The sequence below is a fragment of the Gallinula chloropus genome, assembly GCF_964237585.1.
Source record: "Gallinula chloropus genome assembly, chromosome: 1".
In the NCBI taxonomy this organism is placed as follows: domain Eukaryota; kingdom Metazoa; phylum Chordata; class Aves; order Gruiformes; family Rallidae; genus Gallinula; species Gallinula chloropus.
The window spans coordinates 99,599,449-99,616,645 of NC_140085.1; the positions used below are offsets into that span (position 1 = coordinate 99,599,449).

Genomic DNA, 17,197 nt, shown 5'->3' on the forward strand with positions numbered 1-17,197 from the left:
GCTCTCTGTCTCCCAACAACTGCAGAAGGAACTGCAGACAGGCGTAGGGCTGTGACACCTCACGTGTAGGAGGAGCCCCCGAGATCACCTGTAACTTCCATTTGATTTCAGCATCACTAAATTAATCTACTTCATGGAAAACGTAGGTTTTTCTCTTTATTTGTATATTGAGGGTATGTATTTCTGACTATTTAAAGACTTCAGGTTAGCTAAAGACAGATTATAGATTCCAAAAGCTGTAGCTATTCCAGTTGTGCACTCAGCCAGGATTCGTCCCCAAACAAATAAAAGCCACGTGACCCTACGTTTGCCACAGAAATAAAATCTATGGATGTCTATTTTTGTATGAAATGGAATTCTATATAGTCCTATTTAAAAAAAACCCACAACTAGCTCCTTGCACTTAGTATTTTACATTCTAAAAATTCTCATAAACCTGCTGTTTACATAACAGCTGTTCAAAGGTTCATATATATTTTTCCAACTAAAGCACTTGTTGAGCTTTTTTATGCAAGTTGGTATATCAAGTGTTTTACATGTGACTGACTTTCCACACGAAGCCTCTGTAAAAGGTTCTAGTCTTCTAAACCAGGAATGACCAAATTGTATTTGGTGGGTCAGTGTTACATAGCAAAGCAAAGCTGCTTTTGTACTTCAGAGATCTCGAATGTAAAATGCTCAGCATGTATATTTTAATTGTATAAAACTTTTTTTTTTAGGAGAAATGTTCTGCTTGTTGGTTTCTTTTTAAACAAACTAACTGCAACAATACTTTTTAGCAGATACCACGTTCCTGTACAGTATTTCCTCTCAAGTGGACAAAAAAGGGGCAAGGATATTGAATAGGTGACTGGGCATGTTAAATGGGGATGTTCAAGTATAAAACTGCTCCCATCAAAGCCCATCCAAGTGAGCAGTGAAAGTACAGGTTCCAGTTAGAGGTTTGGGTTACTTTGATGTTAAGGTGGTGCTGGAGGAGGTGGAGGTTAAATACTATTGTTTGTTTGTTTATTCCAGAGGTGGCAACAGCTGAGAGGAAGGGGGTTTTCTCAAGCAAAGTCTTACCCCTTTGGGAAACTGTACCTTTTGTTCTCCCAGGCAAACAAACAGCACAAAGGGTGTTCTGTGCTGGTGAACTTCACCAGAGAAAAAATAAGTTCCTGGGTTTTGCCCAAGGCCCTGGGGCTTGCTTGATGCATATCTTTAGACATCCTCCACACCAAGGGATGGAGCTGGAGCAAAGGGGCTGCCACCACAGCATTGCTGTTATGCTGTGTGACTTCAGCCAGCCATGGAGCTGTGGCTTGGGGGATAAGGAGTAGCTTTACCAGTTTTTCCAACGTGTGTTTTCCCAAAGCTAAGGAAAGAAAAGTAGCATTTGGCACCAGGAGTAGCAAAGTCTGTAATGCACCCACTGCTCTGTCAGATGGCACTACAAACCAGAGCCTGGATGGATAAAAAAGCAATTTAATAAGCCTTTCTCTCAAGAGATTCTTAATGGCCAGAAGTACTACTTACAGAACAGCTCATTGCAAAAGCATCAGATAACTTCAATTAGACATTCAGTCCATAGTGACAAGGCCAGGTTTTCTTTCTCTTTGTCTGAGGTAAGGTTGAGCTCTTTAACATTAACCGTGCTGCTGCTCCAGATCTGCTTCAGTGCATCCAAGTACGACAAAGGAAACCGCAGTCCGTGAGTCTGCTGGGGGAGGGGGACAATAAAAAAGCCTTCAGCTAAGTGCAGTGCCCCTTGTTACACTACAACAGGGTGTTAGGCTGGAGGTAGTGAGCAGCTGGTACACACTCCTTTCCCACACCATGCTGGGAGGTAAAGATGCAGTATCATCCTACCAACTTCCTTAATAGACAAATAGTAGAAATCTCTTACACGTGCTGGCACACCTTAGGTAGGGAGGCCCAAGGTACCTGCCTTCCTCATGCAGCTTCCACACTGAAGAATGAAATAACTCTGAATTTGCACTCTTTCATAACCCTACCCATTATTTTTAGAAGGTGAAAACAAACCTGTGCTGTGCCTTCCTCACTAGCAATATCATCTTCTGTCCCCATCATGTGAGTTTCTCTCCTGTTCTTTAAAGAATGGTACACATAAACCATCATCTCTCTGCGACTTTCATCCTAAAAGACAAGAGGAAGGAAATGATTATGGAAAACCTACACCCCCCCCCCCCCCAAGTCATCTCACTCAAGTGACAACGTTAGCTCCTTAATTCTGGAGTCCCCTGTTAATACCAGTGACATCAATTCACCTTCCTAACTTGACTGAGCCAACAGTCATCTACTATGAAGGACTCGACAAACATGTCTGAAAATCTATTTACATCCCATAATACTGCCTCTACTTGGCTCACAGGACTAAAGCTGTATAGAAAACAAGCCATTTACAGTGCACCTCTTAGAAGGTCTTAGCATGTAAATTTCCATACTGACCCTGATCTGTCACTTAAAAAATCACATGTCTGTAACCACTCCTTGGTCAAAGAGGTGGAAACCAATTCAGAGCACTGTGGGCAGGTTTTACACCAAGTTTGTGGATAAAAGTCTTGGACATGTGCTGCCATTCAGGGTTTGGCTGTATGGCACCAGAAGGCAGGTGCCAAAATACTGCACAACTTTCCAAATCTTACAGTCTCACACCAATATAGAAACAAATACACTGAAGAGCAGAATCAAGAATTACAGTCTGGTTTTCCTGGAGGGAAACATTTTGCTCAAGCTAAAAAAACCAAACGTACAAGACAGTCCACTCCCTGAACTTTTTTAATTAAGACAACAAAAAAAAAGGACTTGTACACTGTCATACTAAAACCCCCTCATAGATAAGGAGTGGTCTGAACACGACATAATCCAAGAGGCCAGCATCTATTTTGTGGAAAACTTACTAGTGCTGCTGCCACCTGCACAGGGTCAGAGAGACCTTGCAAAATGAAGACTAAACGCAACCACAGGCAGCAGCAGCTGACTTCTCTTGAGGGAACCTATCTTTATAAAACTTGCTCATGTTCTTACATACAAAGGAAAAAAAACAACCCCACAAAAACCCAGTTATCAAGAGTTAGAAGAGGCCATTTAACAGCCATAATGTTCTATCCCACCTAACCTCAGATAAAAGCCATCCACCTACCCTGCAGATTCAGACTACATTTTGCTCTGTAGCTGTCCTCCAGAAGGCAAGAATGTGCCACAACGACACCATGATCTCCTAACAAACCTTAACGGGATGCAGGACCCAACCAAGTGTAACTGCATGACCCTTTCAGACCGGTGGAACAGAGCAACAACACACAAACAGCTCGCACACCCCCCGCAACCCCGCACTCCCACAAGCATACAAGGGTGGCTTCATTATACTCACAGGATTCTGTGGCTCTGGTTCCACTGTAATGACAGTATGGTCTCTGAACTGCAGTCTGATTCTGCTATCTATTCTTGGCAATTTCCCACCTACAAAAAATACATTCCCCATTAGACAGGAAGGAAACCAGTCAAACAGTGCCAACTGACCCCTCTGCACACTACCCCCGCTCTCATGGCTACAGTTGTTAACCGCTGTTTCAGCACCCACATGTTCTCAGCCTCAGGGTGCAGTGAGGGGGAGAGAGGGTTTTAATTTTCTCACCTTTATGCATAGCTCTAATTAATAGCAAACTAGAGCCAAGGGCAAATGCTACTGGTTAAGCGTTATTCTCAGTACACAGCAGCTCATTAAGGCTGCCAATCTCAGCCTAGGATAACCTTTGTTGCCATGTGAGAGACATGCCATCTCTCCCACCAGACACAGAGCGTTTACCAGCAGAGATGCACGGGCAGAGCCTGTCCAAACACGAAGCTGACGCTGGCCTTACAGCCTTCGCCATGCCGAAGCCGCAAGAGGCAGAGCTGGCGACGGCTCCGACAGCCGGTGTCAGTAACCGCGAAACCTACCTGGAGTCAAAGCGCCGGCGTCGCATCCCAAGCAAGGTGGCAACCGGTTCATAATGAAATCCTTCTTCATGTCAGCTGATCTCAGGTCTCTGGTGTTTTCCAGACGGTCTGCAAGCCTTCTCAAAAGGCTGCTCAGTTTCTTTGTTGAGTCAGCTACATCCACCTGCTAAATGTTCACACAGGAATTCAAGCTAAACAACCTAGCCTAAAGAGAAAGCAGTGCAGTAACGCAGTGAACATCTGGATGCTCCTCTCGCATCCTTGTGAAGGGTAACATTTACTCCCAAAACAACAAACTTTACATTACTTTTACATGTTTCCCAGGAGCTGTTCCTACACTAAAGCTGATGCTCCTTTTCCCTCTCTCAGACTACCTGCAGTGCTAAAGGACTCGCAGCTGCAGTTGAAAGAGAGGCTTGTTCCTGCTGTGTGCTGATAAGCTGATCGGCAGCACAACTAGACTACCATAAAGAGGTCACAGAACAAATTACATCCTTGCTGACTTTAAAAGATACAAAAGCTCGGCCTGTCAGGAACAATGTCTGTCTGACAGCTCTAAAGCAAACACCATTATTTTTAGAAGGAAACGAGCCATACGAGGACACCGCGATGAGAAAGGTAGTGCAATGAACCTGAAGCCTTCAAAAGAAGCAGTTCTGCTGCTAGACAAGACAAAGCCATTGCATTGAGCTTTCAGGGCCTATCAGCAAGGTACATGCTTGTCTCAGTGCTGAAGTTTCAGCTGGGTGCACTGCTATTCCCTTAGTCCCACGTACTTACCATAAGCAGCTGCCTTGGTATGCTTGTCCGCAATGCCACATCTTCTTTTGCTGTATCAAACACAAGGCCAGGAATTGCATCCAGTAAGAAATCTCCCCAAGAGCTGAAGAACAGGAAGAAAAACAACAAATTACTAAAATAATTGCACTGAAATAAACCAGACACCTTAACTGATGCCAAGAGCTGGAAACACAGTGCTCCCATTCCAAATCTGCTTGCTTTCGTTACCACTCTATCGTCTCATGCAGCAGCTTGCTCACTAGCTCCAGGTCAGCGAGACGCCCACAGAGGGAAAGAACTGCCTTGAGAAGGGCCCAGCTTGTGCTTGCCATTTTCCAGTGGATTCGGCTTAAAGGTCCCTTGGTGGATGAATTCCTACTGGGGCCGTTATTATCCAACCGCAGGCACACAGAGCCTCACTGCACGCCGTGTAGTGTGTGGGGCTGTGTCGATTAACGTGCTTTTGAGACACTTCTATGGAAGGGGGAAATTTCCCCAGGGTTATTAAATCCAACCTGGCACCAGTTTTTAGCTTTGCTACAAACTTCATTAAGACCCCTGTAAAAAGACCGCTACATATCTCTACAGGGACTCTAGCAATACCTAACAGGCACCTTGTGTCTTGCTTGTGTTAAATAAATGCCCATTCTCAGCCTTCATACTTTTAAAAAATACCTGGGTTTTGATCTCTATGCTTCAGTTACCCAGCCGTAAGAACAGAGAAGGGGAGGGAACACCTGCACCTACCTTGAGTCACCCTTACGAGGAACAGGCATGCCACTCAAGCAGCAGCACTGTCCTGTCCACACGTGACCTCTCTCCCTGCCGTGTCCCCAAAGGCTGGTTTAATGGGCAAACCACCAGGGCAAGCGCCCAGCACCCAAGGCTGCCAGCAGTCTCCCACCCAACCAGGGCAGGCAGCAGTGCAGTCCTCTGACGTACCCTCTGCTCCTGCTCCTCCTCAACCCTCCCAGCTCTCAACACTGATCTCTAGACACTTACTTTAGTTTAAAAAATAATAATTAAAAAAACCACTCGTTAGTCTCATTTTTTTATTGTCTCCACTCAAGTGTTCCACTGTCTGCTGCACACCTGGAGGGAAGGACTCTGGCTGATACTCAGAACTAGACATCCTGTACCTCTCACTGCTCTTCCAAGCTGCCCTGATACAATGAATTCCCACACACACGCTTCTCTGCCACCTGACCACCACTCTGTGAGGGAAGGTGACATGCCCTATCCCCATATTAGTCACAGAAAAACGAATCACACAAAGGCTAAAAGAGAATGAATGCAGAAAAGAAGTAAGCAGAGCTCACACAAGGTGGCTTTGGTCTTTTTCAGAAACAGGACATTACTTCTTTGAAACACCAGTTTCACAAACATCATTTGGCAGAGGAAAGCCACTGTCAGAAAAGCCATACTTTAAAAAAAAAGGAATTACTTGTTTTGGTAGGTGCTGATGGTCACGTGTGTAGAACAGGGGATCCCAAGAGGAGTGTCAGCTTGGTGAATAGTCCCTCTTGGAAAGTACAGTAAGTCACCTGGCTGCAAGAAAATCAAAGAGAACTGATATATTCAGGGCACCTGCTCGAGCCTTATTGTAGTCAAAACTGAGCAAATACTCTGAGCAGACAGACTGACATCATCTCGTTCTTTATATTCATAAACCAGATACTGCACTGGACACTCTACTAACGTAAACCAGCCTGAGCCAGAAGTCAGACACCTTAACCTTTCCAGCTTACAGACAATATTTATTTATACACCAGTCCGAACACAAAGCAGCTTTTAACATTGCAGAACATGCCCTCTCCAACACAGCTGCATGAAGGAGACCAAGCAGCAGCTGAGATGAACCTGCTGACTATAGGGCAGGCTGGCAGAGGAGCAAGGCAGTGTGAATTTGGTCACATCACATCAAAAGAAAAGGCAAGTATTCCTCAAGAAAATCCAAATATCCTATAAAGATGCTAATCTGTTACAAAACTGTTGTCTGAAATTTTCAACTAAAACACTTAAAAAAACAAGTACAACCTTCCTCCTCCCTATCCATCTTCTCACTTATCTAAATTAAATCTCCACACTGACAGAAATTTAGATTAGGGAAATCAAGATAAGAGAGAAGTGCAAAGCACAGAAAACTGCCTCTAAGAAGAAAAAATCAGTTTACTTATGACTTCTCCTGGTCACATCACTTACTTCTAAGAGCCTATCAAACCGTCTCCCACAGATGAATTTCAAGTGAATACTGGTTGATTTTTCACTGAATCAAAAGGTCTCCTTAGATTATGAGGCTTCACAGGACTTGGCAAGATCAAGTCTCTTCATTCATTTAGAACAAGCTCCATCATACATCAGCCACGTATGATTTACCTGTCCTGAAGCCTCTCCCTGTTGCTAACAAGCCGCCTGCCTTACCGCGTAGGGACTACACGAACCTACTAGGAGTATTCTGAATTCTCTCATTTGCTGTGCTTCACATCCCCAGCAACGAAACACACTGGAGGGTGGGTGGCACAGGGAAAGGACAAGAGCCCTGAACATCTACCAGGGCAATGACAAACCAGACTTCAAAAGAAGTTATTTTATGCTGTAGCACCCCGTGCCTCCCACTCAGAAGCTGGAATAATGAGTCTTCAAAGGAGTCTTCGCTGCCAAGTCCAACTCTTATTCATCTTACCTGCCAGGTAGTATCGTCACCATCATTCACACGAGCCAGCAAGCACAACACTCTTCAATTAAAATAACCAGAACCTTCACAGACTCCTAAGTGGCAACACCCAGACTGGGGCAGGACAGAGCATTTGACAAGAGAAAACGTGGATCTGATCATTTTGCTGCCACCTTACTTCTGAGTTGGAGGAAGGAGGGGCAGACAAGGGAGAGGTACCAGCAAATTTAGTGGAAAATCATACATGAAGGTAGCTAGATAGCCAGCTGGCAAACAAGCTCTGTGCTTGGCATCAGTAACAAACCAGCCATGGCCACAGCCTGTCACAACGTCACCAAGACACAGAAACCAGCGTGCCCATGCTCTCAGTCAGGTACCGGTTTTTGGTGGGAAGGGAGAACACCACCAGTGTAGTCTCCCACTGGTCTGTTTGTCCCACACTGCCCAAGCGTGGCAGGTGGCAGACAGAAAGGCAAAAGAGCAGAAAGGAAATGATCGAGGAAGATGTTCAGGGAGGAAGTAAGAGTCATCCCTGTCAGACAGCTCCAGACAGACAACCAAGACCTGACAGCAGCCACACAGAAGAAATGGGTCATGGGTAGCAAAGAACATCACACAGAAGAAAAATAAATAAAAATATCATTCAATAATTATGCCATAAAAATCAAAGGCACTGAAGTCTGGCCCAAAACGTTCCAGAAATTCAAAAGGGAACCAGTAATTCACTAGTCTTTGCATCACCCAACACATCATGACAGTTGAATACTACCACCTGTCAAACTACACAGCTAGTGATGTCAGGATCACATCCAGCATGTCACACTATTCCTAAACTACATACACCCAAAGGCAGGTCTGAACACCAGAAGAGCAGACACCTTGCAGGGAAAGGCCCTGTGACAAGCCACAAGGGCAGAGAAACCAATGAGGCTCCCAACACTGGGCAGCTCAGTCTGCTGGATAAACAGCACACTTTGAAAGCACTAGCATGTGAAGCAGAAGAGGACAAGTATCAGATGCCCTGCTGTCAAAGGGGCTGCATTCATCCCTCTTCATGAAATGCTCTTTTTATTCCAAATAACAAAAAACAACAAAACATCTGACTTTCAGGTTTGGGAAAAAAAAAAAAAAAAAAAAAAAAACCCCAACCCAACAATTAACAAAGCAAGTTAAAATAGGGGTTAGTTCATGTTGGCTTGTTTTTTTAGTCAGCCAAGGATAAATATTTCAATCTAAATCCCCAGAATGGTTACAACCTTGGGTAGAAGAATTAGCCTGATTGGTTATAGACAGCAAGCATGGAAAAGAATAACACATATGAACCAAATAGTTTTTCTGCACACAGCTCCCCAAACATGATCCAGGAGTCAGGGTGCCCAACTTGGAGAATACTGGAGAACTTCCAGAAACTGGAATGTTTTCTTGGTCCAAGCAAAGGATACCTTTGAAACAGGACAGGTTAGGCAACTATCACCTAACCTTCTCGTGCTCATAGTGTTCAGCACACACAATGCTCCCCTCAATTTCACAACCATTTTAAGACTACTTTTCTGGCCACCGTAGCCCAGACCAAGCAAAGCAATTCAATTACACTACCTTCAATATGAATTCGTGGGTGGGACTCCCAATCCTGTCCTCCGGTTCCACATTGTATTCCCGAGCCAAATGCACCGTGGGTTTGTAGAGGCACCAATGCTTCTCGCCTTCTAGCTGAAGGATAAACACCTGCAACAGATCACAAACCCAAACGTATAAGGAAGCCTTGCTGCCCCTCACACCTACAACCGATGGGAAATCTTGTATTCTCACTTGGCAAGTCTGTGGAACCATGCCAGAAATGAGGGATGGAACGCAAACAGAAACGACACAGGTTGCTTTTCTGACAAGAAACAGATTTCACCTTCCCTGCTCTCAGTGACTCCACAGCACGGCAAACAGGATTCCTCTCACATGAGTTTTTACATGCCCAAAATGCAGAACTTTACATGTGAACGATTTCTTTAGGCTTTACTTGGAGACAACTGAGAGAAGAGTTGTGAGGTGTGATCTGTTTTATCCTAAGGCAGGCGTTTGGAATTCCTATTTTTCTCCAGTCACTTAAACAGGTGATAGACACCTCACTCAGAAGTAATGTCTGCCACAGAGATATGCAAAATATCAGGTGAGAGAGGTCTTATCACCATTCACAGACAAAAGACAGCCTTAGAAACATCTAGGGGATGCTGTGAGCTGTGACTTCATGACGTAGGCCAGAACATACAGGCTCCCGAACAACAAGCATAAGGAAAATGAAACTCCCAATGTAGTTCATGGAAATGAAAAACATAAAAAGCAAAAAATATATATGGGGTGGGGGTTCTTTGGTTTAATTTGGATAGCCCCTTTTTATTTAAAAATTTGGCGTCTATTTCAATGTTTCTTGTAGAAGCATATTTAAAATGCATTTGATCCACAGGACTTCATACCAGTAAGTTCACAAAAACAGTAGAAACCAGCACAACCAGTCTGTTTCCACCGTCCAGCTGAAGAAAAAGCAGGTACTTAAAGGAAAAAGGAATTCTAGGTTCTTGGGGGTCTGAATGAAATAGAAATTAAAGAAAAAATAAATAAGGTCCTACTTCTGCAGCTGGGAAAACAAATTCTCTTTTCATCTACTGAAAATAGCAGGTGTGGAATGCACAGTTTACATGGTATTACCATTAGATACTACTATTAGCACCCTTTCAGTAAAATTATACAGGAAAAATCACTATAAAGAAACACTTACAAGCCAATAGCATGAATTTTCAGTGGAAAAAACATTCTTCTGTAAGTTATTTTAGGGGAGGAGTAAGTACAGATACAGGTATCCACTGCCCCTAGCGAAAGCCCACGCACAGCTTCACAGGCAGGGCTGCGCCGTCCTACCTCAACATCATCGTAGTGCGGGGGAAGGCCCTGCGATCCCTGCGGGGTAATGTACACATTCGACCCAACCAGAGACCCGAAGTAGCACTCCAGCTTCTCCTGGATCTTCCACAGCTCCTCCTTTAAAAAGAAACAATGCTGTTACTATGGCAAAGCTCAGCCAAGCCAGGCTGCCGCCCAGCCCACAGCCTCCCCGACGCTGGGGAGTTTCTGGGGAATGATCGCACCCCGCGGGGAGACGGAGGCTGCGAAGGCAGACGCGCTGTGCGAGCGGCTCTGCTGAAAGCCAGGAAATCTGCCACCAAGGTCAGCAGCAAGCCAAGAGGTCTGGTGCCCCAACACAGCCTTGATGTCTGTTCTCTTCCCTGTACCATTTTTAAGTAGCAAAACCAGACAAACAAGGCTAGACAGAGGAAAACAAACCACCCATCATCCCTTCAGACAATAAACATGTGCAAGGTTTGCATCACATGGGCTAGCATCAAGGAGAGCATAGCAAGGTCAGAGACCTTCTTCCAGCGACTCCAGTTGTTCGGGCATATTCGGGAACAAACTTTACCCAACCACATGTAACAGGCAGTGCACCAAAGGGGTGCACCAAAGGGATGACTCTCGTATCAGAAGATGCCACCTATCAGACCTGCGCAAGTGCAACTTTGACCAGGATTCATGCAGGTGCAGCTCAACCTCTAGACTTCAGCATAAGCCATGCACCATTTCAATTCACCTGCAGGTGCCCCTGCCACTGACCTTTACAGCTACACTCAAACCAAGATCCACCAGCAACACCGTGCTTGGGTCTCAGCTGTGTATTTGGGTCAACTAAATTGTATTGACACCGTGGGACAAAAGGAGGACTATGTAAATCCAAGTACCTACAGGTATCAGAGTCCTTTACACAACTGTGCAGGCATGACTGCCCGGGTCTCATCCATGGAGACTGCAAAGGCACCAAAAAAGAACAAGAGAGGGGACACTCAGCTAAAATGGGACGGGGCTTTTCCATGGTGCAATTCAAAGGCAACCCGTTAGCAAGAACAGTGGAGTGTCCCAGGACTGTTTTAAACAGCTTCATGCCTTGCCATCCACTGAAGGAAAGCCATACAAAACCCCTTATTTGCATAAGGAAGCAGTGGGGTGTAAGGGATAATTTAAGCAGACACAGACACATAATGATCAATACCAGGCTTTTTTTTCCTAAACTTTTATGTGACAAGGCAATTTTTTTAAAAATACCACATAGTATTTTATGATGAATCGGATTTCGTTCTTACCACACAGCACTGAAACAGGATGGGCAGTGCAAGAGTATAAACCATGCTTTAATTAATACAGTTTGTGCATAGATTGCAGCAGGCCATTGATGTCAGCTACTTCCCCTGGACTTACTGGGGACAGAGATAAAGCTATCTATGTCTAGCATGACTCAAACAAAGTACGCCACATTATAAATCATGCGTTAATTATACACAATTAAATGATCCAACCTTAAATCTCTGAGGCTGATGAAACTGTATTGTTGCCTTTTTCTGGTCAAAATCCTTCTTCAGCTGCATGTAGTTCACTTTGCCTTCTTTATTTAAAACTTTCTTTTTCCCATTCACACACCTACAGATGTTTATATCTCGCCCATAGTACAGACCCCGGCCGCAGAGCTCCTTCAGATCCGACAGCTGGAACAGGGACTGGTAGTAAGCAGCCTGCAAGGGATCATTCCGCTGAACAAGCAGGGGCTTTTGTTCCCAATACTCCCTGAAAAACAGCTCTGGTTTCACAGGAGAGATCAAGCTGCTGAAGAGGCTGTCTGGGCTCTGAAAACTCATGACTGACGGAGAGCAAGCTGCTTCTTCCACCTTTGCTCGCTTACACTGCGTCTGCATTTCCTTTCCCACTTCAGCATGCTTCCCTCCTTTCTTGGGCATGTTCCTGTTCAAGAGGTGAGACAACCAAAACAGTCAATCACTAATACATCCCCAAGTCAATGAGTAGCACAACCCCAGTGGGCCCACAGTAGCAACTTTTGCCTTCTCCAGTGGGATACCAGAGTACACTGGGAGCAGCTCTGCTTCCAGGTGCTCAACACTAGCTCCAAGCAGCAGAAAAAGGAAAGCCGACAGCAGGCCCCCAAGCCCCTCTCGAACCTCAGTAAACTCCTAAGGGCTCTACTGGGAGCTGTTGCTCACAGCAGCTCAAATCCCACAGCTGAATTTTCAGCAAATCACACACAACAAAACGCAGTGGCCAGGCAAAACATCTTTACAAAGGCAAGAGCCTCCCTCCGCCCCCCAAAGAACCTGTGGTAGCCTGGTCTTCTCCAGCAAGAGCTGCAGCCTATTGAAAAATTAATTCACCTGTAAGAGATTTAAGGGCAACACACAAAGGGGACAGGGAGAGAGGGGACAAGATCAGAAACTTGCACCCTATTACACGTCCTTGAAATGCATTAACCCCAGGGAAGAAATCGCAACAAGGAATTCCCAATAATGTTCCAGCCCAAGCACGATGGGGGAGGATATATGGGATTCAAGTGCAAAACCAAACCAGCTAATCGGGGGTGTAGGGTGTTAAGAAAAGTCTTCCCTTCATGCTGGCTTCCAGATCCTAAATCCAGTGTCTACATCACTGGACTGGAGCCTTAGCAGGACCTAGAGAAGGCAGCTACTGCAGTGAGGGGGCACTGCCGTAACTGCACCCACGAGGGGCTACGCAAGAATACACTGAATGGAAGACACAAGGAAATGAGGTATGGAAAGAAGGGGGACAAGTGAAAGAGTGTATCCCTGTGAGGGGAACAGGAATATGTAACCAGGTTCGGGGGGTGAGGAATATTCAACTGGCAGAAGGGTTACAGCAGCTTCCAAAGAAACGGAAAAACCCAGAGCAGACTCCTTGCCTTTCTGCTGATGCTAAGCAATCACACCAAAACCTAACATTGAGAGATTCTGCTTTCATTCCCACAAAGCTGACAAACTTTGTGGTTTATGTAGAATAAAAAGAACTCTTTCATCCAAGTACAGGTGTTTAATTTTAGAGTTGGAAGTCATTTGCTTTGTTTTTCCAGGTAGATAATATACTTGCATATCACTATATAAAAATTTTAAAGTTAATTCACAGAAGGTTTATTTAGCTGCCCAGTTCTCAGGACAGTTAAGGCAAAAATGAAGTAACAGTAGGTCTAACACCACAGTATGTGCAGACACACCTACATTAACTTTAAGCCCCCACCAGCATTTCATCTCCTGTACCAGCCCAGAGCTCCAGGCAGCAGTAGGAGCCTGCCTGAGAAGCTGAGTTAAGCTTCCTGACAATGAGCCAGCACCAAGCCCTCTAACACCACAGCTTGCCTGATAGGTCTGGGCTGGCCAACTCAAACTGACTCTGGGCATGAATGACCAAGCCAACACATGAGGAGTTAGGAGCATGCTGATGCTTTCATTTGTAAGTAAAAATGACAGGTTTAGACTCAAGAGTAAATGCTCTCATTTATTAAGATGCTTTTACTTACACAGATCCCTCCAGTTCTGGTATCTATACCCAGTGCTGAGTTCTCCTGCACAGCAGTATGCAGGACACCCTTGCTGACCCATTAACTCCTGGGCAGTGTTTCAGCAACAGTTCCTAACAGCCTGTTAACCTCAACAGTAACCTACAGTCACCTTAGGCCTCCAGGAAGGAATCCACATCACCACTTTCTTAAGAGGATGGACATCCCCAGGTTCAGCAAGCTATGCTTCTCCATAAGGCAAGGGAATGCTTAAAATTAGACTGAAAATTTGGCCCCAGTGTCTAGCAACATCTGAACAACTACAGTTCAGCACTGAGACCTACAACTGACATCCATTCGTCAATACCAAGGATACAAACGTAACCAAGCCTGGATTGGCAGTTCTTAATTCCATGTGTAAATCCATCATATCAATCCCTCAGCTCACTCATGCTGTATTTAACAAAGTTAAATTTTGACAGGTACTATTCACAGAATGCAGATGAATTCAATCAATGTGCTGTTCTAGTGTTCTGTTTGTTATTACAACTACAGAACCACAGATGGTTTGTCCTGGAAGAGATGAAGAAGTCCAAACCCTCTGCCATCGGCAAGGTCATCTTGCACTAGATCAGGTTGCTCTAAGACCCAGCCAACTTGAGCTTAAACCATACCAGCAATGGAGCATCCATGACTTCTCAGGGCACCCTCTCAGAAAAAATGTCTTCCTTATATCTAATCTAAACCTGTCTTTCAGTTTAAAACCACTGCCCCTTGTCCTGTCATTAGAGGCTCTGGTAGAGACTCTCTCCATCCTTCCTATAGTATTTAAGGGCTGCAATAAGGTCTCCCCAGAGCTTTCTCCAGGCTGAACAAGCCCAACTCCTGCAGCCTGTCTTCACAGGAGACATGCTCCAACCCTCAGATCATCTTTGTGTCTCTCCTCTGGACTCACTCCCAACGGCTCCATGTCTTTCTTACACAGAGGACCCCAAAGCTGGATTCAGCACTGCAGGTGAGGTCTCACCAGAGCAGAGGGGCAGAATCACCTCGCTCGACCTGCTGGTCGGGGCAGGGGGGGGAGGGAAGGGAAGGGGGGTGATGCAGCCCAGGATACAGTTTGCTTCCTGAGCACCAAGCGCAGATTGCCGGCTCGGGCGCAATTTATCACCCACCAATACCCCTAACTCCTTCTCCGCGGGGCACAGAAGGGACCCGTTCCAGCTTCAGGCAGGAGGAGTTACCGCACACCAGTATTTTTCAACTTGCACACCACATGTTCCCACTCGGGGCTTCAGGCCTCCAGAGCGGCCCAGCAACTGCAGCGGGGGCTCAGCTGCCCGCCCAGGCAACAGCGGGGGGAACGGCCACAGCCACCCCGAGGCCGCGCAGCCCCCACCGCCCCCTGACCGCACGGCCACGCCGGGACACCACCCCGCTTCTTCCAGAGGGGACAAACACAAACCGCGCTCCTGTGCCGGCAGCGGGCAGCAGCCGGCGCTCCGTGCCCCCGCCAGCCTCACAGGCACGGCCGGGCTGCCGCGGGGAGCGCCCGGCGAGTGGCGCTGGCCTCCGCCGGGACCCCCGTACCGGCGCCGGGGCACAGCGCCTAGGCCGGAGCCCCGGCGGGTCAGCCAAGGAGGCGGCCGGGCCCGCCGCTGCCACGATGCTCCCCGCACGCAGGGACGCCTTCCCCTGCGTCCCAGAAGGGCGCCAAGCCCGTCCCTCCCGCCGCCATCAACACCCACCGCCCCCCTTCTCCCCCGCTGCCCTCACAGAGCCCCGCGGTGCGCACTCACCCGAGCACGCGGCCGCAGCGGGGCGGGGCCGGGGGAGGAGATCGGCGGCCGGGAGAAAATGGCGGCGGAGCTGGGCGGGGAGCGGCGTGGGCGCCCTCGGGGGGCCGGTCAGGTCAGGTCAGGTCAGGTCAGGTCAGGTCAGATCAGATGGGTAGCCGACCGGTGGGCTGGCATAGGGAGGTCGTCGCTGGCGCGCTGGGTTTCACGGGAAGGCGATGATGTTTCCGGGCGCTGTCCTGTCCCTCTGTCCGCCTCGCTGGCAGCGGAGGGGCTGAGGCTCGTCCCGAGAGAGCCGGGAGGGAGGGTCTCCTCGAACGGCTCGGGCTTGTTCCCAAGCGCCCCCGGCCTTCCCCAGCCCGGCCTGTGCGGACGCCTCCGACGTGATCCGGGGACCCAGCGATCTGCTGAGCTGGCTGGGCCTGGAGAAAGGCCCTTGCCTAAGTCGGTGCGAGGGGGAGTAGCGTTCCCCGGCGTCAAGCGGTGGGGGCGGCCGGTGTTTGTTTGACACTGTTTAACCTCTGGTAGTGAGGAGAATGTAATGTGGGCCTTTCTATCTAGAGAGATAACGGCTTAAGTTGGAGCACAGGAAGTTCCGCACCAACATGCGGAAACACTTTTTCCCAGTGAGGGTGACAGAGCCCTGGGACAGGCTGCCCAGGGGGGTGTGGAGTCTCCTTCTCTGGAGATATTCAAGACCCATCTGGACACCTCCCTGTGTGACATGTCCTAGGGAACCTGCTTTGGCAGGGGGGTTGGACACAATGATCTCTGGAGGCCCCTTCCAGCCCCTACAGTTCTGTGATTCCTTTACTCTTTCGCTCCCAGACTGCGAAGTGTCAAAGCAGTTGCCACTTCAACATGTGATCTGTGCAAGAAACCATTGTTCACCTACCCAAGGTACATAGCATCTGTGAGCAATGAGGAAAAAACACTCTTTTTTTTTTTGAAACCTGTAGGAAATTGCACAACAGTATCACCACTAAAGCTATTACATGGATTAAATTAAGAGGTGCAACATAAAACCTTCGAGTTGTTTGCATTCAAGTTTATTTCCAGGGCACAAAACTACCTGGTCTTTAGCCACTTTTTTTTTTCCTGGACCAAAATCTTGTTTGAGAACCCCTGTGAGATGCCCTCGAAGAAATGTTTAAAATCCTCACTGAGCACATAAAGGTTAAATAAAGAGAAGTTTTCTTTAAAGATGCCTCTTAATGGTTTAATTTGTATTGTCTGAAGGACATCAGAAAAATTGTTAGGTGGGTTTTGCTAAAGTTCTGTTCTACAAAGCAGAACTACCAAAAAAAATAAAAGGGGGTTAGGAAATAACAGAGCCTTTCATGTTAAAATAAAAACCACCCCAGTTTGTATCTCTCCCTTTATAGAGAATGGTTTTATAGTCCAGTTCCTCTTTGCAACACGGTTCCTCCTCACGCAGCAGTAACAAACTCCTGCTTCCCTGGCACCAGCTGAGTCTTCTGGAACAACTGTCCTGTGATTCCAGCTGACTCCTGCGGGCTGAATGGAGAGACTGGCAAAGTCTAATACAGGGGAAAAGGGGATGGAGGAGAGAAAAAGGCAAATGCTGCCAGTCCTCTTCTGTCCTCGTTG

The 17,197-nt window shown here is 46.9% G+C and overlaps 1 protein-coding gene across 1 annotated transcript; it reads right to left on the minus strand.

Annotated features, from left to right (window-relative positions):
- Positions 1 to 1,223: 1,223 nt before the first annotated feature.
- Positions 1,224 to 12,228, minus strand: RIOX2 (ribosomal oxygenase 2; the record flags this gene model as incomplete). The annotated part of the gene is made up of 9 exons (XM_084275401.1): positions 1,224 to 1,702; positions 2,026 to 2,139; positions 3,377 to 3,465; positions 3,946 to 4,111; positions 4,726 to 4,828; positions 6,170 to 6,273; positions 8,996 to 9,124; positions 10,307 to 10,426; positions 11,794 to 12,228. The coding sequence occupies 9 exons, from the start codon at positions 12,226 to 12,228 to the stop codon at positions 1,541 to 1,543; spliced, it is 1,422 nt and encodes a 473-aa protein (XP_084131527.1). The 3' UTR covers positions 1,224 to 1,540.
- Positions 12,229 to 17,197: the final 4,969 nt, after the last annotated feature.